Source organism: Propithecus coquereli, unplaced genomic scaffold, assembly GCF_000956105.1.
Source record: "Propithecus coquereli isolate 6110/MARCELLA unplaced genomic scaffold, Pcoq_1.0 Scaffold295, whole genome shotgun sequence".
NCBI lineage: Eukaryota > Metazoa > Chordata > Mammalia > Primates > Indriidae > Propithecus > Propithecus coquereli.
In genome coordinates this window covers 2,129,301-2,153,510 of record NW_012148563.1, presented here as the reverse complement: position 1 = coordinate 2,153,510, position 24,210 = coordinate 2,129,301, and the positions used below count along the sequence as shown (strand labels likewise).

The following is a 24,210-nucleotide window of genomic DNA, read 5'->3' as shown; positions in this document are numbered from 1 at the left end:
CCTCAGTATTCATAGCCCGCTCTAAAGGTTGGAAGATTCCACAGCTTCCCAAAAATCCAGTCCTAGAAGATATTACTTACATTTTTGCATATGAAAAATGTCTGAAGCTTTGGGATAGACGCACACCCTCACACATACATAGTCTCGGCAGAGCTGTTGCAGCAAAAAGTTAACCTGTAGTAATCTCTCCCTTGGGTAGCTGGGACAGTTACACCTTTCTGGAAGCTGGCTAGGCTGCGTCAGACATGAAGGTAACCCTTCAACATCTCCGGAAAACTTTGTGACCAAGTTAGTACGCCTGGACTTTAACTATGGAGCATTGGGCCACTGTCCTGTGGCAGGAGACTGTGCCACATGCAGTCCCTCTGGGAGGCCCAGCGGCCAAGGATCGTGTCTACTCTCATGCCCCTCCCCCCGGTCCTGGCACCCCTGGTCGTTCCGTAACTCATTTCAGAAGCTGGTATTTCTTATAGATGGCTCCATTCTTCACTCTCTTTTTAAGGCCGTGTGGTGTAGAATGGAAATATAAGAGGGCGATCTCATCTTTATTTCTCAAATATTTTTTATTTCTCATTACTTTTTAATCGTATTCTTAGGTTCTTATTCTCTTTAATTATTTCACTCATTCTGTATTAGTTTTCTGGGGCTGCCATAACAGGTGCCACAAACTGAGTAGCTCAAACAATGGAGATTGATGGGCACACAGTTCTGGAGGCCACAAGTGCAAAATCAAGGTGTAGACAGGACTGTTCCTTCCGAGGGCCGTCCCAGGCCTCTCCTCCGCTGCTGCGGTTTGCTGGCAGCCTTGGTGTGTCTTGGCGTGGAAGCACCCCCGTCTCTGCCTTCATCTTCACGTGGTGTTCTCCCGCTGTGCCTGCCGCTTCTGTGCCCAAATTCCCCCTTTGTATGGAGACACCTGTCCTGCTGGATTTAGGGCCCACCCTAATGAACCTATCTTAACTAAATACATCTGCAGCAACCCCATTTCTAAAGAAGGTCTCATTCTGAGATGCTGGGCACACTTTCACAGCCATCGTAAGGGGCACAACTGAACCCCTTACACGCTCCCTGTTCTGTGTTCTTCCCATCGTTCTAGGCTCCCTAGCCCTCTTCCCTGCCCTCTGCTCAAATGCCTTTCTCAACACCGTTTTCTTCTTCCCTCCCTGTGGAAGATCTGGTGTCTGTGCAGGGAATCCTGAACTTTCTGGGCTCCGAACGAGTGGATGAGGAGGGGAATGGCTTCCACGCGGGCAGCAGCAAACACAGTAACGTCCTTTCAGACCGAGTCTCGGAACTTAGCAAACAGCCCGGGCTAGTTGTGCCCTTCACTCTGTTGGAACCAACACCCACTAATTCAACTGAATATAATTTGTTTAAATAAAATCTGTTAGGTTCTAGAAAATATGGTACATCTGGATATTAATGTGGGTTTACATAAGCAGGAAAATTGGAGTCACTTTCATATCACCTCTACTGGCATGTTTACTGCAACGAACGCTGCGTTTAACGGTTGCTGCAGGATCTCTTTCTATTCTAGTGGAGGCTAAATTAACCACTCTTCTATTTATTACCTGCTCATTAAAAAGTGTGGTATCTGAAGCCGTAATGAAAGCTTTCATTATCACTCATTCTCCCAACCAATACCCATTGTCCTTGCCAAGGACTCTTTTTTTTCACGTGGAGACTCGGAAAGCCTGTGCCCCACAACAAAACAGTGATCATTGTCTGAATTTTAACCCTCATTTTCTTAGCGTTTGAAAATACTTAAAAGCTTTTTGTATTTTCAGTATTTCACACACACATAAATGTGTGTACTTGTCATACGTACATCACATTCAAAGCTCTGCAAGGTCAGGACTTGCTACGGGAAGAAAGCATCAGGGAAAAAAAATCAAGACTCTGTAATTCATTCATCGAATATTTTTACTCCAGATTCAGATTCAAATCAAGGGAGAATCATATGAGCATGTAAAGGTCCATCGTCATGACAAATGGAGACAGCCAAACTAATTTTCTTGGTGACCTTATCTAAATTAGTTAGAAAATAACACTTCAGATTTATGACTAGTTACAATTAAGCCCTTTGATATCTTCTAATTAAACCTGTAAAGATTTATTTCTGTATTATTCCTTTGGTAATCCTTTAAAAATGATAAAAATGTAAATTAATATTACCCTCAAAAAGAGATGTTTCTGTTTATCCTAAATTAGACTCATACCCTTCCTTTCACGACTGTATTTCAGATTCAGATTTACGCTGCTCCAATGCAAATTCCACGTCCATCTTAAATCATTTATTTTTAAAGTTTGTGCAAATGTTATACATAATCTCTTGGAATATAAATAAAGCAAAACTCACTGTATTTTAGCGTTCTTTGCATGTCCCTCATTTGAGAACTTTGTCCCATTTCACATAACTCAATATTCAAATGTTATTTTTAAAAATGTTAGGAGGTTAACGTAATAGTCAACCTAATTCCCAGTTTCCTACAGCTAGGATAGCAATGGTTTCTTGCCTCAATGGTTTTTCTTCTAACCTTTATCTGAGAAAAGACGTGTTCTTTATCATTCTCCCTAATATGACTAGATTTACTATGAAATGTTAAATGTGTATTCTGTGATAATTTTGCAAGTGCCAAAATTATACAGCTCAGACCAGAATCGTTTCCCACTAACTCATCCTCTGTTTCTTTTCTCTCCAGGTGAGTACAGCTACCTGGGGACGACTCTTCGCCAGGTATCCATAGAACCCATGCCTTCCCTGCTGGATGTCAGACAGCTCATCACGTTGTACGGAATCTTGCCGTTAGGTAAAGACTCCACACGCACTGGGGTGCCTTTTCTGCAGGCACGCACACACCGCTTCCTGTTTGTCACCAAAGGTGCATGACAGCTTAACTTTTCCTATCAGGAATTCTGAGTGAGCAGTGTCACTTCGATAGTCATCCACAAGCACACAAAGGTACCACCGGGGAGCACACTTCCGCCATCTCCGGGTGCCTGTTTAACAGTCCTGGGCTGAAGGACTTACAGGTAATGAGCTGGAGAGATAACAGGCACAGCAAGTACCTGCAATTAAAATTCATCAGATTAGAAAAAGCGCTAGGGTTTCCACTTGCCTTTTACGCACAAGCTTCTAGTACTAGGTCCTAAGCAGACGTGGCCTTTCAGGAGTCAGTGAAAGTGTATTTCATGGATCTAAAGGATCACCTTTAAGGCTCTGTCAGTTCTCACTGAAATCCACCCTCACTGCTAACTGAGGTTCACTTGTGATTTCACATACAGATGCAGCAGAGCTCTGCGGTGCACCAAGTGATGCAGGAAAGGTGGGCTGCTCTCCCTCACTTTGGTTTTTTATGGCTTTGACCTGTGAATTAAAGGCTGAATCACCTGGGGCGAGGACAGCAACTCCAGCTGGCCTGTGCCCTCACAATTCTGAAATAGAAATCACATTTTGTTTGTTTAATTCGCTTTAAAATGAAATGGGGCCTGTGCAGTGGCTCACATATATAATCCCAGCACTTTGGGAGGCCTACACAGGAGGATTGCTTGAGGCCAGGAGTTCGAGACTACCCTGCCTCTACAAAACCTTTTTTACTCGTTTGCAGTCCCACCTGCAGTGTGTAAGTGTTCCTTTCTCTCCATACCACGCCAGCATCTGTTGTTTTGGAAGTTTTTGATAAAAGCCATTCTCACTGGGGTTAGGTAATATCTCATTGTGGTTTTGATTTGCATTTCCCTGATGATTGGAGATGTGCAACATTTTTTCATATGTTTATTGACCATTAGTCTATCTTCTTTTGAAAAGCTTCTGTTCATGTATTTTGCCCACATTTTTATGGGGTTATTTGATTTTTTTTCTTGCCGATTTGCTTGAGTTCTTTGCAGATTCTGGTTATCACCCCTTTATTGGATGTATAGCATGCAAATATTTTCTCTCATTCTGTAGGTTGTCTATTTGCTCTATTGATTATTTCCTTGGCTCTGCAAAAGCTTTTTAATTTAATCAGGTCCCATTTGTTAATTTTTGTTTTTGCTGTGATTGCCTTTGAGGTCTTTTTCATAAATTCTTTGCCTGGGCTGATGTCTATAAGAGTTTTTCCAACATTTTCTTCTAGAATTCTTATAGTTTCATGACTTAGGTTTAAGCCTATTATCCATCATGAATTAATTTTCATGAGTGATGAAAGGTGCAGATCCTGTTTCTGTCTTCTACATGTGGCTATCCAATTCTCCCAGCACCATTTATCTTATAGAGATTCTTTCCCTCAGTGTATGTATTTGTCTGCTTTGTCAAATATCAGATGGCAATATGAGGATGGTTTTATATCTGGGTTCTCTGTTCTGATCCGTAGGTCTATGTCTCTGTTTTTGTGCCAGTACCATGCTGTTTTGGTTACTATAGCCTTGTAGTATAGCTTAAAGTCTGGTAAAGTGATGCCTCCATATTTGTTCTTTTTGCTTAAGGTTGCTTTGGATATTTGGGGTCTTTTCTGGTTCCATAGGAAGCATAGAACTATTTTTTCTAGATCCGTGAAAAATGACATTGGTATTTTAATGAGGATTGCATTGAATCTGTAAATCACTTTGGGTAGCATAGACATTTTAACAATGTTGATTCTGCCAATTCCTGAGGATGATATGTTTTTCCATTTGTTTACATCATCTGCGATTTCTCCTCAATGTTTCATAGTGCTCCCTGTAGAGGTCTTTCACCCCCTTGGTGAAATATATTCCTAGGTATTTTATTTTCTTTGTTGCTATTGTGAAAAGTATTGATTCTTTGATTTGATTGTCAGCTTGACTATTGTTGGCATATGTGAATGCTACTGATTTCTGTACATTGATTTTGTAACCTGAGACTTTGCTGAATTTATGGAGGTACCCCAAAGAACTAAAAATAGACCTATCATTTGATCCAGCAATCCCACTACTGGAGATTTACCCAAAGGAAAAAAAGTCATTTTATCAAAAAAACACTTGGACTCAAATGTTTGTTACAGCATAATTCACAATCAAAGATGTAGAATCAACCCAAGCGCCCATCAATACATGAGTGGACTAATAAAATGTGGTATATGTATACCACGGAGTACTACTCAGCCATAAAAAAAATGGTGAACTAATACCTTTTGTAAAAACCTGGATGGAGCTAGAGACCATTCTTCTAAGTGAAGTTTTGCAAAAATTGAAAAACAAACACCACATGTACCCACTATTAAATCTGAACTAATCATTCAACACTTATGTGTACGTATGGAAGTAAAACTAAATGGAAACCAAGTGGGGGGAGAGGAGGAGGATATGGGAAAGTTCACACCTAACGGGTATAATGCACACTTTCTGGGTGATGGGCACACTTATAACTTTGATTCAAACTGTGCAAAAGCAATTCATGTAACCAAAACATTTGTACCCAAGTAATATTCTGAAATTTAAAAAAAAAAAATTTTAAATTAGCCAGGTATGGTGGTACACACCTGTCATCCTAGCTACTCAAGAGATGAGCTAGGAGGATCACTTGAGCCTGGAATTTGGAGGTCCCTATAATATGATGGCATCACTGCACTCCAGCCTGGGCAACAGAGTGAGACCCTATCTCAAAAAATAAATAGACAAGATAAAATAAAAAGAGATGGGAGTAGTTCAAGCACTTACAATGCTGTTCCACTTTGACTTAAATAAGAACTTAAGCTTAAGCCTATTGGCAAGAAATAGCTAATTCTTCTTCTAATTTAATATCATAAGTAGTAAATGGAATTTGAGGTCAACACAAATTTTATATATATTATACATATAATAATACACATGTTTTATATAATAATATATAATAATAAAATTTATATTATATAGTACAGATAAGTATACCATATTTCAGAGGCAACATAATTTGGGGTCAACAAAATAAATATGTAATATTTGTGAAGTCAATGTAAATAAAATAAATAGATTAGACCTCAAACCCCATCATAGTACCATGGAAGGCAGAGTAGCAGAAAGCTCCAAGAGTCAACAAGTTTTTAAGGGACTTCCTAACAAATGAGAGTATTAGGTTACCTGGGCTCTTGGATACAAGGTATACGAGCTGTCCAAGCTGGCTTTGAAAACATCACCAAAGCGCCCCCAGGAGGCACCTCACCTGGACCCTCCCTTTGTCCTTGAGGAGTCCTCCGGAGTAGAGCTAGCTAGGGCGTTTGTTCTCATGACAGATTTTGGGTCGTGTGTTTGGAATGCATAAATAAGTTGGGCAGATGAAGTATGTCCACAGGTAAGCTGCTGGGTGCTTAATTTAAATGTCATGCGTTAAAATAGCATCCTGTTGCAGAGAGGAATGTTTTTGGCCCAGACTGTTCAGGTCACCACAGTGGTGGCCACTGCCCAGACTAACAAACCCAGCCACTCAGCAGAGGACCTTGAGAACATCTTCACGCGGCCACTGTCCACCCCTAGCCAGGAGACACCCGTGCATCCTGGGCTCCCGGGACTACGGATTAGTCTCCAAAGCCCCCTTGGTAGGTAAGAGAAAGCCCAGGAAGTGTGTGGCCAGCGCTCACCCCCCTCCTGGAAATGTTACTGCCCCTGAAGATCAGGGAGGAAGGGAAGAGAAGGGACACTCGCTGAGCAGAAGGCCCATCCTCGGAGGTTTCACAGGCACCATTAATCTCCCACCAGAACCCATCCAGGTGGGCGCTGTTCTGGGATGCAGAGGACCTTCCTCAGAGTCACGGGGTTAGGAAGAGGCAACGCTGGTTCAGGACAGAGAATGCTGGCCTCCGTGTTACTCTTTTAATCCTCTGAAAGTCGAACAGCCTTAGGCACGAGAGCTGAAAGGGTGCTGTGTCTCTCGGTGACTCTAGGACAGGTGCGGGCCAAGTTGCGGATGCTGGGGCCCATGTGTCCTGCTGGCTCCCAGCCCTCTACCCGCCTTCCCCCTCCTGGACTACCCTCTGCACCTCTATGAGCGACCTTGGTGACCACCTCCGTCCTCTGGGAGGCCACTTCCCTGTGTGCCTACCCGGCTTTCTCCTGGGTCTCCTTCTCGCCTGCCTTGCTCCTCTTCCCTCCTGCTGCCTCTCCCTGGGATTCTCAGCGCTGTTCTCCTCCTGTCTCCCGGGAACCTCTCCCAGATCCCGTTTCGGCCAACACCCTGGACACCCTGCGATCCACCAACCTCCCTCCCCACCCCTGGCTGTCTCCTGCCACCTTACTGCACCCCCGTAGCAGCCTCGTCTCCCATTGTGGGCCCGCATCACTGCGCGCCTACCTGGAGCCTGCCCACACCCCCTCCGCTGCTGCTCCCCTCCTGCCCCCTGCTCAGAGGCCGGCTCAGAGGCCCCCTCTGCCTGCAATTAGTCTCTTTTCTGAACACTCTGCAGCTCTCAGAGATCTTGGCCCTGTTTGCCTCCCATTCTAGCTATATCGACTCATGTCTTAGCTCCACTTCTGGCCATAAACCCTCGACAGCAAATCCTGCATCTTTTCTATATTTGAACTGCCCCCTCAGCACGGCCCCCAGCCAGGGCCATGCACACAGCAGCCTCCAATACCCCGTGCTGAACGGACGAGGAGAAAATGGCATCTCTTTCTTCCATTGTGGAGAAGAGTATCTCCTTTGTCACATTACATGCCTTTATCCCTCCCTAACCAAAAAACACGTGCTCGTGTAATTATGTTTTAAAGAGAACTTGCTCAAAACAATTTTCCAAGTTTATGTGGAGAATGGTAGATAACCATAAAAATTATGTTTCTAACAATCACTTAAGTTTCCAAAGTCTTTTCAATTACAAAAGGAAAGCGTGATCACAATTATATTGACCTATTTAGAGCTGATCAAAAAGAGCCCAGTAGGGACCAAAAGCACATTGGCATGATAGGTTTCAGTTTCAACCTTTTCGGGATTTAATTCCACTCGCTTCATAATCACTTAGTGCCTAATCTGCTCTGCCTGTGTCCTACGATGGAGAACACGCAGGCCTGAGGCCCCTCCTGGGCGCCAAGGAAATTGACAGGGTGGTTGAGAACAGGAGGCATGAACCTCCGAATGACTGCAATAATTCAAGTCACTTTATTACCGAGTGTCAGATTAACTCTGCCGCTCCTGGCCAGCTAGGAACCAGGACGGGAGAACAATCCGGTTTCTGCCCCCCAGAGCATGGTCTTCCCCTCCATCTCATAACAATGGCTAAATGCTAAAAAGAGGGTTTCAGGGAAATGAACACGTCTCAGCCAACGTTAACTGTCTGTGTCTCCATGTTCCCCTTCCCAAGCTTACAAAGAATTTAGTGCTGTCGCTGACAGGCAGAGAAAACCCCTCCAAAAAAAAAAAAAGCTGGGGATAAGCTATGGCAGGAATGCACTTTAAAATTATGAGGTTGGGGGAAATATTGGTGTGGGGCGGGAAAGAGGGTACTGAGACCCTGTGGCTCCACCAAGAGCCCTGACGTGCAAATTAAAGGTGTCGCAAGCCAGCTGCGGTGGAGGCGGTGGAGGCGTGCCTCTGGTTTGAAACGCTTTCCACTCATTTATCACTGTTGCGGAAACTGGGGTCGCGCAATGCAGGAATGGCCTTGAGATACCCCAGGCTGAGAAAAACCGATTCTCTCGGCAGGATATTAGAGCCTTTGCCTCTGCCTTTCTCAGGTTCTGCAGCAGTGCATGCAAAAGCCCCCTTGGTGAAATCGCTGCTGTTGGTCGGGCCATCCGGGGTAGGGAAGAAAATGCTGGTCCATGCCATCTGTACCGAAACGGGAGCCAACCTCTTCAACTTGTCCTCACGTAACATTGCAGGGAAATACCCTGGCAAAAGTGGCCTCCAAATGATGCTGCATGTGGTCTTCAAGGTACTTATTACATTTCTTGGTTTCCAATTCTCCTCCCTCTTGCAAATTACATTTTTAAATCCTGCAGATAATTTTTTAGGCTGACAAGCACGTTTCTCTTAAGCTTCCCCATTGTAGCCTTCTGTAAATTACTTCATTATTGCATCTGGCTGAACATGCAACAATTTGACACAGCTTCTTTCTTTGCATAACACACCCTACTGTGCCATCCAGATCACCCTCCTTCTGCCACAAAAATCCTTCCTGAAATGCTTGCACGTCTTATTGAAAATTAAGTCCACAATTTCTTTTTTCAACCCACCTTGCTTTAATAATTGGCATCAGGCAGAGTTATTTGAAATTTTGGTATTCTTTCTCACAATGCGTACATTGCCCAGCTACGGTCCTGCGCTCTGTGTACCCCTGGCACGGGTGTGACGGAGAAGCCTGCAGCAATGTAAATACACACGATCACAGGGTCGGAGACAGGTGTCCTTAAAGGCTGAACCCACTACCCAGCTCTGTGATTTTAGCCAAGCTCTTAACTTCTCTGGGTCTCCATTTTACCATCACCAAAATGAATGAGTTTTAAAGAACTTTGATAGAGGATATTTTATATTTAATATTAAGACTTTACAGAATTTAATTTTTATCTGGTTGACGACCTCAAGGTTATCCTTATGATAGTCAATTCACTTTAATTGCTAGAATGCCGGCTTTTGCTATATCAAAACCCACATGGCTGCAAACACTGTCCTATACTTGCAGCTAGACATTGGCTCTGTCTGCTTTCTAAGGGGCTGTAAAGCACGGGAGGTGCTTACAAACGAAATGGTTTATAGGAATGATAAGCTGATGGGAATGGTCCCTTTTCAGCATCATGCTAATATGCCAGAAATGAGGAAGTGACAGCAGCGGGATTTCTTCCCGTAGCCACGTGGTCCCTCCCGCTGTGACGACTTAGGACACTCCCATTCCCACTCTCCTTTTCTCCCTGCCTGTGATGGAGGAATACGCAGAGGAGTCTGTGGAGTATACAAGTGCGTGACCACTGTTTTCGTGCATTTCGGTCATTGTGTAACTTCGTTGTTGAAATGTCCGTTCAAGTCATTTACCTACAATTCACCCTTGAACGATGCAGGGGTGGGGCACTGACCCTCCACATAGTCGAAAATCCAAGTATAATTTTTGACTCCCCCAAAAACTTAACTACTAATAGCCTACTATTGACCGAAAGCCTTACCAATAACATAGTCAATTAACACATATTTTGTATGTCATATGTATTATATACTCTATCCTTACGATAAAGTAAACTAGAGAAAAGAAAAGAATATGTTACTAAGAGAATCATAAGGAAGAGAAAATATATTTAAGTGGAAGTGGATCATTGTAAAGGTCTTCATCCTCGTCTTCACGTTGAGTGGGCAGAGGAGGAGGAGGAGGGGTTGGTCTTGCTGTCTCAGGGGTGGCAGGGGTGGAGGAAAATCCACATACAAGTGCACCTGTGCAGCTCCAACCCTTCGCGGCTCAACTGTACTTTTTTCACTGGATCACTGGTTTCATTGGTTGATTCAATGGTTAATTCAATATTTTTTAGTATTTCAAAATTTCTTAGACTTTTAAAGAGTTGGGAGGCAGAAGAGGAGGAAGGCAGGTAGGGCACAAAGAAAGGCCGTTAGCTTTCCAGAGTGCCTTAGGCGTTTCTCATCTTCTGTTGTTGTGTTTAATTTCACAACAGCCCACGGAGAGTCCCTCCCTGCCTTTGTCTTACAGATATAGAAGCTGGGCTCTGCAGTTAAGTAACTGGCCGGAGGCCACCGAGATCCCGTGGCTGAGCTGGGATTCAAACTCAGGCCCTTCTCTTCTTTTTTCTCCTGTAATATTTTTAGTAAGGCAAAACTTACATACAATGAGATACACCGATCTTAAAGTGTACATTTTCATGAGCTTTGAAAACTGTATACAACTATGTAACCACCATTTTCATGTACTTTTTGGTCTTTGCATAACTTTTTTTTTTTTTTTTTTTTTTTTTGAGATAGAGTCTCACTTTGTTGCCCGGGCTAGAGTGCCGTGGCGTCAGCCTAGCTCACAACAACCTCACACTCCTGGGCTCAAGCAATCCTACTGCCTCAGCCTCCCGAGTAGCTGGGACTACAGGCATGCGCCACCATGCCCGGCTAATTTTTTCTATATATTTTTAGCTGACCAATTAATTTCTTTCTATTTTTGGTAGAGACGGGGTCTCGCTCTTGCTCAGGCTGGTCTCGAACTCCTGAGCTCAAACAATCCGCCCGCCTCGGCCCCCCAGAGTGCTAGGATTACAGGCGTGAGCCACCATGCCCAGCCCTTGCATAACTTCTTGTTTGAAATGTGTGTTCTGGTCATTTGCCTACTTTCATTGGATTGTTGGTCTTGTGATTTGTAAGAGCACTTTTTATATCAATGGATTCTGGCTACTAGTCTTTGTCAGACACATGCATTGCAAATGTTTTCTCTCATTCCGACTCGCCTTTTCATTTTCTTACTGATTTTTTCTTGTCTAATTGCTCCATCAATTTCTGAAAGGTGGTGTTAAAACCTCCAGCTATGTGGATTTCTATATTTCCTCCTTTAAGTTCTGTCACTTGTTTCATATGTTGAAGCACTGCTTTGAGATGCATTCACATTAGCATTATTATGTCTTTCTTCCTGATTATTTTATCATTATGAAATGTCTTTTATTTTCAATGTATCTATGTCTTCCTAGTTAAAGTGCTTTTCTTGTGGATAGCGAATGGTTGGGTTTTGCTTCTTTATTCAATCTGATAATATATGGTGTTTAATTGGAGTGTTTCCTTCATGTATATTAAATTCAATTATTTACATGGTTGGGTTAGGTCCACTACTCATCTTGCTATTTGTTCTTCATCTGTCCCATTTCTTTTTTTAAATTCTATTTCTCTTTTCCTGCCTTCTTTTGGTTTTAGCAATACCTCTTTTTTTATTTTTAGTGGTCATTCTATGGATTACAATAGTCATTCTTAATTTATCACTGTCTATGTAAAGGTAATATACCATTTTACATAAAATAAGAGAAGCTCGCAACAATATAACCCATTTATTATCCTCTGTCCTTCATGTTTTTATGATCATACATTTTACATCTAGAAATGTTATAAACACAATAGAATGCTATTTTTGCATTTAACAGTCATTTGTCTTTTTAAAAAATTAAAAGAGAAATACAGCCTTTTACACATACCCATATATTTACTATTTTCAGTACTTCTGTTTCTCTCAGTTCAAGTTTCCACCTGCTGTCATTTCTTTCAGCTGAAGAATTTCCTTTAGCATTTCTTTTAGTGCAGGTCTGCTGGAAACAGATTTCTTAGCCTTCATTTCATTTATCTTTAAAGTTTCTTTACATTGCCTCCATTTTTGAAGGATATTGTTGCTGGCTATAGAATTACGAATTGACTTATTTTTTTGGCATTTTAAAGATATTATTCCATCATCTTCTGACTATCATTTCTGATGAAAAGTTATCAAATTTTGAATTATTTATTTCTGTGTGTAATGTATCATTATTCTCTGAAAGGTTATAAGATTTTCTCTTCATTTCAGTTTTTCTGTTTGACTACAACATACATAAGCATTCTCATTTGTTTATTTATACTACTTGTGGTTCACTGTGCTCACTGAATCTGTAAAAATATGTTTTAAAACAAATTTGGGGATATTTTGTGATTATTTTCTCAAATTTTTTTACTTCATTCTCTCTCTCCTCTTCTTCTGAGGCTTCAGTTACATGCATGTTTGACTGTGTGATATTGTTCACACAAGTCACTGAGGTTTTGTTCTCTGCAGTTCCCACACTGGATGCTAATCTGCAGTCAAGTTTACCCACCCTTTCTTCTGCCATTTCCAATCGGCTATTAAACCCATCTTGTGAATTTTATTTCTGATATTTTGCTTTTCAGTTCTAGAATTTACATTCACTTACCAATATTGGTGTTCATTTCTCTGCTGTAGTTTCCCATCTGTTTGTTTAATATGACCATCTTTTCCTTGAAATCTTCGAACTTGATAATTGCCTTATGTTCTTATGTGCTAACTCCAATACTTAGTCATCATGGGACCTATTTCTATTTGACTGCTTTTTCCTTGACCATGTGTCACATTTTTTTGTTCCTTCACATGATTAATAATTTTTTATTACATGTTAGACTTTGTGGATGCTATGTGGTACAGACTCTGAAGCAAGCTGGGCTTTGTTCCAACAGACAATTAAATTGCTGGCTGATCAGCTTAAATTTTCAGAGGCTTTGTTTTCTGTTTTGCTTTGACTTTGTCCTTAGTCCAAGGCAAATCCCTTAGTCCTGGGACATGGTCTTTACTTCAAGGTTTCAGTGGAAAATCTGTTTCCCAAACTCCTCTAACTTGGCAGTAGGTGGGGTATGTGCTCAGTTCTTTTAATTTTCCAGCAATTGCATTTCACTGAGCTTCCTGGAACCTTCCCCCAGGCGTGCACACTTCTGAGGTTAGTCAGTGTTGGAAGGTGAGCTGGAATTTGAAGCCAGGCAGCCTGACTGTGGCCTCCACATGCTTAATCGCCAAGCTCTAAGCACTAAGTTCTTCAGAGGAACAGTAAAATAAGCTCATGCTCTTGCCCAAAAGAACACCTAAATTTGTTCATTCTAAGCATCAAATTTTGTTGACACTTGATATTGTCAAATAACAGAAGCACGAAAATATAAAAATATTAGTAGTTTGCAAGCAATTCTATATCCCAGACCTTTCTATACATCACTGTGTATTAGCTTATTCAATCTTCACAACAACCCTGTGAAGTAGGTACTATCATTATATCCACTTAACTGATAAGGAAACTGAGGCACAAGGCATTTAAGTAATTTTCCTTTGTTGTAATACTGTGATATGACCTCACGTGGTCTGGTCCAAAGCCTCCACTTTCATTACTGCACTCTGCAGCCCCCGCGTGAAGCAGGGCTGAATTAAGAACCTCGTTTCCTCCTCACCACGTGGCTTAGCAGCTCCTGATGAGAATCCAAGGCACAGCAATGGCATGATCATTATGTTCTCACTCTAGGAAATTATTTGTTTCTGCTGCTGAGAGGTTTTGTCTTGATATCAGATAAGCAATCTTTGCATTTATTAGAATTATCATAAACTGACATTATGTGGACCACAAAATGCTGGGTGTCAAATTATTAAAATGTGGAACAGCGCATTTATCCACCTAAGCCGCTTCGTGTCAGAGTGCCTGACACACACCTCATTAAGCTTCACCTTTATTGTATATATAACTGATTAATGAAAAACCCAGAGGTCTCAGGAGTGGGAGTCATTCAATTAAAAAATCGTGTGCCGTGAGGCCACCGTGTCCCGGCATGACTGACAGCGCAGCTATCTGCATTGCAAAGAGGTGTTTGCTTTTAATTAACCGAAGGCAAGTGGGACATCATGCTTGCGCTGGTAAGTCAGCGGCGGGAAGCGGGGGCGTGTTGCTGAGTTAAGTGAGGCACAGGACACAGGCCATGGCCTGAGTGCCGCACAATGCGGGCCGTGGCATTTGCTGGAGAAGATGAAATAACAGAAGGTCCTGATTGCCCATCGAGTCTTCTCATGAAGAATCCTGTGACTGAATTAATCTCTAGCGAGGAAATAGGGCAACTGTTCGAAACTGCTCATAATTTCACGTCTGGCTGGTGGCATTTGCTTCCCCTGTAGTGCCCCGAAAACACACCAGGAAAATGAGTCCCTGATTTGTTTCACAACCGTAAATTCAGAACCATTTTGTGACCATTATTTTTGGAGGATTTCTTCATTTTACACATAGTAACTCTAATAGAATACCAACTGAGGGAGGAGGGGAAGTGTTTCCTTTAAGAAATATGTTTTTTGTTCAAGTAAACCGCTGTTATTTCAAATTCTCTATGCCACTAAAGCTATACGTAGAAAATAATATACATCTCTTGGAAACACTAGAAATGTATTTGTCTAACCAAGTAAGAAATATTTGACAAATGATGGATATTTAATAAGCATTTCCTGGGCAAAAGAAATTTTAAGGCAGGGCTGTTGCCCCGCAACTCGCCCCAGGTACCAGTATCGTCAAGTTTTTATAACAATAAGTCAGGAGACAGAAAAGCAGGAAGGGCTTTTGTTGGCCCCTCATAAAGATGAAGCTTATTGAGAAGTTAGGCGCACGCTAAGAATTTTACACATTTTTCCCTTTCAATTGTGCCAAAGCCTGGATGAGGTAGAAATTAACGTTTCCATTTTACAGATAGGAAAACTGAGACTCAAAGTGCTGAATCTGACCAAAAATACAAAAGAACTACAGGGCTGAAATCTGGATTTAAGCTAGCGGGGGGGGGGGGGGGGAGCGGGGGGGGGAGCATAGGCTCCTCGCACCCCACCCTGTAGGAGGTTGTGCCTTCATAGCAACTCAAAGGCAAGGCCACTCCCGCGCCAAAGTCTCAGCTTGGGAACGTCCCAGTGCAAGCAGGTGAAGCGTTTGGAAGTTATTCAGTCCTCTTGGTGTGCACCCCCAGGATCCCGTGTCCTCCTGAATGCCCTTCTGGGCACTCCTCTTCCCAGGAAGTATGGCCCCAACCCTCCAGACCCCTTGTTGGAAAGGCAGGGGAAGGCCAGGGCCGAGGGCAGGGTAGGAGGCTGGAGCAGAGGGAGCGCTTCACCTGTGCACTGAGAGCCTGTCCTCTCTTCCGCTGGAGGTCCTTGGGTTCTCCTCTTGTTCCCCCTGCATGGTGACCTGGCCATGGAGGGCAAGACCAGGGTGAGGGTGCAGGGGAGCAGGGCTAAGGCTGTGCTACAGTTGATGGAGGTACATTGACACGTTGTTATCCCCAAGTCCACAGTCCGTCAAGGGTGTAGGGGTGGGGGTGCAGGCCTCGCATGGCTAACGAGGCCTCTGCCTTTGCTTCCACGGTCTGGAACATCAGCATCAGTCCTGGGAGGATGACGTTTAACCAGCGAGCGCCCAGGGAGGGAGGGTGTCAGACTGGGATGCCCGGGTGGTATCTGGCAGTAGGGTAAGTGAAAACATTCTGTGGGCTGTAAATCACCGTAAACATAGAGCGGCATCTGCAGGTGTTCTGCATTGCATTGCGGTGATGGGGACAGCCTCGGACTAGGGTTTACTGCCATAGGCATTAAAGAATCTTTAGCCAACCTGGAAACACCTGGAGGGCATGGTCGGGGGGGGTGGGGGGTGCCTTAAATGTGGCTAAAATGTGCCTTGGGAAGCTGTGCACACAGGCAGTACTCTGCAGTTCTCCAAGTTGTCCCAGAGTCACTGCAACGTGGCGTGATTTCATTAGCCCCAGTGTCATTGGGACTGGGCTGGGAAGAGAAGGGGCTTCAGGAGGAAAGTTCAGATGGTTTGTCAGCCTGACGGCTGTCACCATCCAGACACCTTCCCCTCGAATGCAGTCTGGACAGTCAACAATTGCATCAACACGTTCCTGTTCCTAGCGCTGGCCACTGTCCCCCACCCCCCTACACAAACACGTTTGCTGTCAGAGTCACATGCTGTCCTTCCCACGGAGTCCTGCATTCCCAGCTCCTTTCTGGCCCTCCCCTCTGCCTCAGTTTACCTTCCACTCTGCCCAGGTCAGCGCAGCCAGCTCCTGATTCTAGCACACCTGTGCTCTGCTCTTGGTCATCACTGACAGTCCACACCCAGCTAACCTCCAGTGAGGGCTGGAAGTCACCTCCACAACTACGTGAAAGATAACATGAGCAAGTAGAAATTTAAAATATAATTTTAAAATAGTGAAAATGCAGACCAAAATGTCTTCACATGTCAAGTGTTCAAACAGAATCCAAGTAACCACAGAAAGGGAAGGTGAGGCCCTCCCCAGTCACCCACACCCCTGCAAACCTCCCAGCAAGGCAGCTCCTCCCCGGCGGCTTCCTGGCTGCTCAGCGACGCCCAAGCAGCCACCGGAAGCTGCACGCCACAGGCAGGGACCACGCCTCCAGCTCCAGTGTCCCCTGCCCCCTACCACGCAGCTCTCAGAGGCTCCGTACATATGTGTGAGCAAATGAATGGGTGGTCCTTTTGGGGTTGGTAAACTGAGACACAATCGCTGAAAACAACAGCAGCTGTTTTTTCCTTGCAGTTCTCCCTGCAGGAAAACAGAACCCTTTCAGAGAGAACTTCCAAAGCTCCCAGGGGTCATTTGGGCAGATCGTAGTAGTAACCCAAGCACACCAGGACACAAACAGGTTTCAGCTGTTGAACCATCAAAGCCCGAGAACCTCGTTCTGACGGTGCATGTTTGACCGTGTTTCTCTGGAGAATACGAAGATCAAATCCGCAAATGCATACGGTGGAGAAGTCTTCGATCATTTGCTAGAACGTCCAGGAATTGGAAAAAGCACAAATCGATGGAAATTTGTCTTTGTTCCATAATTGACACAAAACAAAAAACTCATAGTGATATTCGATGGGACTGAAGAGCCCTCTGCTGGCAACTGCAGTAAACCATCCTGTAGGACTTCTGGAAAGTTCAATTATGAATTAATTACACTTAATTGCCCATGACCTCACACTATCTGTGGGTAATTTAAATGAAGCCTTTTCATAGCTAAATGAAAATTAAAAGAGCAAAGGATACCATTTTTCATTAGCAAATTGGCAAAGGGTTATTTATTGTTAATCATTGTCAAGGAGAAAAGTGTGGAAAATCAGACCATTCATCTCCAGAGGGAGCGTAAACAGACAGCACTTCGGGGGCGCGGCGTGGGAACATGCGTAAGAACGTGACGAGAGTCCAGGCCCTGTGACCTGGAAGCTTCTCTCTGGCCATGTCGTTCTAAGGAAATTCTCAGCCACGTGCCCGAAGTGCCCATCTAACTTCTCGATGGTGTAGTAAAAGGCGGAAACCATCTAAATGTTCAAAACTGGGAAGTCGAAGCATAAATCTTGGTGCTTCATGTTACAATCACGTTGGAAAGTGGATTTCGCAGTAAGGGAGCAAATCCGTCCGTAAAGCAGAGCCTGCGGAACAATCCCACATTAAATCTGTGGATGACCAAAGGGTCTGTAAAGATACGAAATGTTTGACCACTGATTCTAGACAGAGGTAGAAAAGCTGTTGTTTATGCTGTCTGTATATTATGAATTTTTACTAAGAATGCTGTTTTTCCCATCACTGTGAGAAAAGACCTTATTCCAGTAGACATATTTGCGTGACTCATCTGCAAATGTCTCTCGTCTCACCTGTGCACCCTCCGATGTGTTGCAAGGAAGCCTTTCTCCCTCCAAGGTGGTCCTCCCCCACCTACCCTCCCATCCCGGCCTTCTCCAGTCTCCTCCCTGCCCTGACCCCCACCCTGGAGCACACCTGCTGCCGAGAGCTCGCCATCTGCCCATCTTTCTGAAAGAACGCTCCCTGTCTTGCTCTGTCCCCTTCACTCCCTGCCAAGGCCACCAGCGACCTCCCCATTACCAAACCTCTGGCAAGCACTGGCCACCGCTGGCTGCTCCCTTCTGCCCCTCCATCCCCTCCTGGCTTCAGGATGGTGCTCTCTCAGCGGCCCCATCTGTACAAGGGGAGATGCCCTGGGGCGTGCTTGTCACGGCACGTGGCACGTGGCACGTGGCCAGTGAGAGTGGACGTGGTGTCACGGAAGTCAACGCAGTTTGCAAACCAAAGCTGGCTGTTCATTATCATCATCAAAGAACACTCTTGGGAAATGTCTTCTGTTGTGTTTGATAATAATCAAGCCCTTCCAAGCGGCATCATCCCCACAGCCCTGTGTGGCCCCAGAGCAGGTGATCGTCCTGGGAAAGGTATCTGTCACAGCGTGAGTTTAAAATACAGGAAGTGTGGCCTTCCCCCAGCAGTTCTGAAGGAGCACACAGTCATCAACTTTCGCATTCAACAGGATGCCGCGGCCAGTGTTGCACAACAGCCTAGATCAGGTGCTAGAAATAAGACTGTCGGTCTCAAAGTTATTCCAAGGAGAGTCCTGTGTTTCGAGTCCACCTGCGTAGCTTACTTGGTTAAAAGCAGACGAGGAAAGGAACGCTGACATACTTGGCACTCGCACCTGCGATTCCTGTTAGGAGACGCTGGGTTGAGAAAATAGAGGGGCCCAGTGGAAACTATGGAAAAGCCGTGGCTGCCAAGGGACACAGGAGAGGCCTGACCCGCCGCAGTGGCAGACACACACCCGAGCTAAGACCAGAGACGACCGTTTTATGTGATAACTGCTTTTCCATTGGTTTCAGTTCAGTTTTTAAGAGACATTGAAAGGAATAAGATTTTGCCTTTGTTATTACAAATTATCTTATTTCTAAGCTTGAAACATTTTACGTACAGAATCTCATGTTCCTCTTTACTTTGGAGGCTAGAAGTAGGGAAGCTTTTGACTCAAAATAGCTTTTAGTGAACAATGGTTCCTGCGCCGCCCCCGGCCCCTGAGCTCGATCCCGACGGCAGTGCCGGGTCCTGCTGGTAGGAAGTCAGGGGCTGACACTAAGGAGCCGAGAGAATGGGGGCCTCGTCGGAGTTGAGAGGGAGTAGGTGGTGCAGAGAACAGACTCTGGGCTTGGTGGGTGTGGGGGTGCAACGGAGGCAGCTCCAAGTCTCCACCTTGGGTAGGAGGGGGTCACATCCGGAACCTGCAGGAGGCAGGACAGAGGGGACGGGAGGGGAGCTCAGCCTTGGCGCTGTTGTGTTCTGAGGCTTCCAGGACCGGCTCCACGTAAGGATGTGAAACTCTGGGGAGGATGCAGCCCGGAGCTCCAGACGTGACTTTGGGTGTCACCAGCACATGCAAGCCACCTGAAGCCACGAGAGTGGACGAGCTCAGCCTGAGGGCTGCACTGAGAGGGTGCGGAGAAACCAGGACAGGGTCCTGGGGAACCCCCATCAAGGCCAAAATGTGGGCGTGCGTGTCTAAGCGGGCTCACAGCAGAAACCTGTGCCTCTGGGCGCAGGCCTCTGACCTTGGCTGTATTTCAGCAGCACCTGGGAGCTTCAAACACTGCTGATGCCTCGACCGCTTGCTGTGGTTCCTTGGACCACGTGCCTTCAGCTGATCCTTCGACGGAATCTCCAGGGCTGGGACCCCGACATTGTAGTTGTCAAAGCTCCCTGGAACCCTAATGAGAACCAGTGAACTGCTGAGGAAGGAAAGAGGCTGCTTCCTTATCTGGGTGGTCCAACGCTCCCTCCTCACTCACCTGCGGCTGGCCCACACCCAGCAGTCTCTTATCTCCAAATTCCAAGCACGTGTTGTTGCCAACACTACCTGGTACCATTGCCCTCTGGCTGGGCTGCATTTCGCTTGGTTTCCTGGTTGCAGGTGACCTTGCAGGGACAGGCCCACCCATTCCTCTTCCTGTCCTCGCCACTCCAGCAGAGGGTTAGTGCCAGCCAAGGTCAGCATGGATCAGCTCCATGAACGAAGCGAGCTCCATCCCCAAGGCCCTGGAGCAGGCCCTGCATTCCTCTTGGATTTCTCCAGCCTGGATTTCCTCCTGGACAGAGACCAGAACTTGAGAGCCCTTTCAGTCTGCATTGCGTACCCAAGCTTTCTCTGAAGAAAAGTGTATTCAGCCGGAGAACCACTTAATACGTTGCTTTGACCTACCAGAGAGCTGACTTTATTAAATAAACAAGTCAAAGATGAGGGAGAGAGCAGCGGAGAGGGAGAGCTCCTTCATCCGCGGCATCCCATCCGTCCCATCGATGGAAGCTCAGGGCCAGTGGCCGCGCCTGGTGTCCTAGCAGTCATCTAGCTAGGATTTTAAATGTAACAGCTTCTCAATTTCACTATCAGATGTCATAGCGAATAATCTATGTATTGATTGGAGATTTGGAGCCCTCTGCTAGGCCGGGGGGACATGAGAGGGGCAGGGCCCACCTGCCTGAGCAGTGACGGCCCCAGCCCGGAAGCCGTGGGAAACGCACCCCAGCCAGGGGGCAACAGAACCAGGCGGTGTCGTTTCTCCAAATTCCAGAACACGTGCTTGGGGGCTGGAGAAATGAGACCACTGTGTGCAGGGCAGGGGCAGGTACAACAAAAATTGTTTGAATCCATTACTGCCAAATCCGATTGAATTTATTAGTCTTTTTCTCCAGTGATCTACAACCAGGAAAGAGTCAATATCTATTCAGATTCTGGTGCCAAAAAATAAACTCCCAGTGGCAAGGCCAAAATAAGGCACTCACAAATGCAGGCCACTCGCAAATTCGGTGGGACTAGGGGTGGAAGGTCCGGTGCACAGGTCTGACGTAGGAGCAGGGATGTCCCATGAAGGAAGAGGGCAAGGCCTGTGGGATCCAAAGATAAGGGCTTGGGTCTTAACTCAGCCAATTACTGGTCTCTCGGGGCCTTGGTCCTGTCACCTCTGGAGCACAGGCACAGGGCTGGCCCGCACACCTGTGGGGAAGAGTAGAGAGAGAAGCCATGGGCGTGGCCTCTGCTTCCAGCACTGGCTCCGTAGCCATCAGCCTGGCCTTGAGTCCTGCTTCTGCCACTGTGTAGGTGCGTGAGCCAGGCCCTCACTCAATGTCTTTGGCCTCCCCATCTGTAAACAGGGATGATGACAGTGATGCCCACTCCATAGGGCTGGGATGAGAATGCACATGCTCACACATGAAGCCCTCGGGGAGGAGGTGGTGCTGGGCGCGTGCTGGCCCCGACGCCGTGTGATGCCGGGTGCAAAGCAAGTGGCAATGCCTGGCACACGCCTGCCCACCGCTAACTGCTGTGATCACTCCACGTGCCCGGGGTTAAAATTTGGGATTCTCGATTCTTGAACTCTGTGGCTCTGGGTCTAAAATATAACACCTACCAAACAGGGCTTGGCTACTACTGTTTGCTCTCTGAACGTCCTGTGTGTGGGGATGTGAATGCAGCCAGCCCAGGTGTTGGACCAGCAGAAGGATCAAGCTCCATCAGCGTCCACTTTTGTCTTTGAAGGTGTGTAATCTGCTTTATAGCCCAACTTGCCTCTTCACACAGAACACGGGGAAACGGCACAGCCGCGGTGTTCCCAGTGATGTGTCCACCGCTCGCTGAATGCCTGTCTTGGTTTAAACATCATGCCTGCTGCCTTAATGATGTTTCAAGAAATGTAAAAATAAGAGTACATAACACCGTATCGCTGTGGCTTTCATCTGTCACAATTTCACACAAAGCACAAATTGTTGCAGAAATACCTGAACTTTGCTATCATGGGGGTGCTTTGAAGAGATTGTTAGGTGCGTGGCAATTATTCACGGGCCCACGGTAAGTCCCATCCCAGCTCAGTGGCGAGGCCCTGCTCGCCTGGAGGGGCTCGGAGCCGCCTTCCGGGGGGAGCCGCAGCCACAAAGGCACAGCCAAACCGAGTTGAACAAATAGCGTCGTGCGGCCCCTGTGCTGAAACGGTCTTCCTCGTGGTAAGCAAACTTGAATCGACCTGGGGACGGCGAGAGGCTGCAATTAAAACTCGTGGCTCAGTTCCCCATTCAGCAGAAAACTACGGGCTTCTTTCAAGCCAAAGCGAGTGGAGGCCCAGGGTCCTAGAGCAGAGTGTTTGTCCTCGAGCCGTGTGCTGCCCATCAGGACAGGCCTCGGAGCAGACAGGGGGCCAAGGCTAGGCCCACCCTGCCGTGGAGGGGACCCTGTCAGGGCAGGTTCTGAGCTGCAAAATGCATTCATGCCCATGTGCAGCAGAGCCTGTGGATGGGTGGCAGCACTGCCACCCATGGGACCCATGGCGGGAGCCCCGGTCCTGCTGTTGCTGGGCATCAGATGCGCGCCCACGGGGGAAATGCTTTCGCAGCCAATGCTCTTTTCCCCGCAGGTGGCTCGAGAGCTCCAGCCCTCCGTGGTGTGGATCGAAGACACAGAGAAAACCTTTTACAAGAAAGTTCCCAATGCGGAAAAGATGGTGAGGGCTTCTCCGTCGTTCCTTACTTTGGCCTTTTCTTTCCTCCAAGTGGTCCCTTACCAGGGAGGGAGGAAACGTCGGGGCTTTGAAATCTCCCACAGTGGTCTCTCTCTGCCCTCAACACTTGTCTGTATTAGAAAGGATCCAGTGGTCTGATTTTATGAGGCATAACATAATTTAGAAGAAAATGAAAGAAAGTGCGGAAGAAGGGGCATTTTCCACCCGAACATGGGATTTGAGGGTGAGAAACAGTTTAGAGAACTCTGCTCAGTTAAAGCAAACGGCACACACTGGAGTTATTATTAGGAGTTTCTATTGTTCGTAGTAATAAATAGCAAAAGGCCTGAAATTTACGAACAAAGACCGTCAACAGAACTGCTAAGTATGTGGCAGTCGGAGCCTCCGGGGACTCCGGCCGCAGCGCTTCCTTCCTCCTTTTCTCTCCGTTCAATGGCCCCCTCTCCCCCGCACTTCCCCCCACAAATCACCAGCAAATTTCCCACAAGTTAAAAAAAATTTGCAGATACACATGATTGTTATTCCACATCAATTTGCACCAAAGCAAATAGTGGTTAACTGTGAATTTCTGATTAAATTCATAAGGATTTTAATCACTTTTGATCCTTATGTATTATACATCATTTTTAGCAGGTAGAGATGATTTGGATAAAGAATGAAAGCTCAATCTTTTCTTCCTCAAATGAGCCTTGATTGCCCTGTCATTTCAGAAACTCTTAAAGAGGACTCATTTATTATTTAATCTGGGACTCTGGCAGTTAGCGCCCTCTGCTGGCGACGTTGCCTCATTGACACAGAAGCAAAGACGTCCCCGCATATGTACACAAGGGATGACAGGAATGACAGGACCCTAACCCAGCTCATAGGTCCAAAGGGAAATGCCGGGTGGTGGGTAATCCACGGTGTCCCACACCTCAAGTCATCGAAGTTTGGCTCCTTAATGGGCAGGGGCTACTCTCTCTCCCGCCAGACATTAGCCTGGATGGTGGGGAGACCCTGGCCTGGGACTCACCATAGCTGGCTGTGTGACTTTGAGTAATGACCAAACCTCTCTGAGCCTCCACTTCCTTAACTATCAAGCTGAAAAGTCCCAGCCAGAATATCCTCTGCATCAGGAAGCCTCCCTCGAGTTCTCTCCCACAATGCCCTCAAGCTGTCGGTTTGCGTCAGCAACGACAGCCGGCGGCTCACCTGCACCCCTGCGTCCCTGGAGAACAGGAGGGATGCGAGCGTTCACTTGCAAGAGCCAGAGGAGCACGGGGAAGAACTGAGGGGGTGCCAGCGAGAGCTGGCAGTGGGAATGAAATGTGGGCTCAGGGCTTTTAAATCTCGTGCAGTGAAGGGCCAGGAGACTGGCAGAGGAGGGAGATGAAAGCAGGGTGGCGTCACCAGAACCCCCCAAATCAGCCCTCTTCTTTCTGGCACAGAGGCATCCTCTCAGCACCA

At 46.1% G+C, this 24,210-nt stretch overlaps 1 protein-coding gene across 1 annotated transcript in view; it reads left to right on the top strand.

Annotated features, from left to right (window-relative positions):
* IQCA1 (IQ motif containing with AAA domain 1) overlaps positions 1 to 24,210 on the top strand; it is a 176,208-nt gene that overhangs the window by 137,404 nt on the left and 14,594 nt on the right. Inside the window, 3 exon segments of the mRNA XM_012648831.1 lie at positions 2,703 to 2,810; positions 8,641 to 8,840; positions 22,660 to 22,746. Coding sequence (XP_012504285.1) covers positions 2,703 to 2,810; positions 8,641 to 8,840; positions 22,660 to 22,746 — 395 coding nt within the window.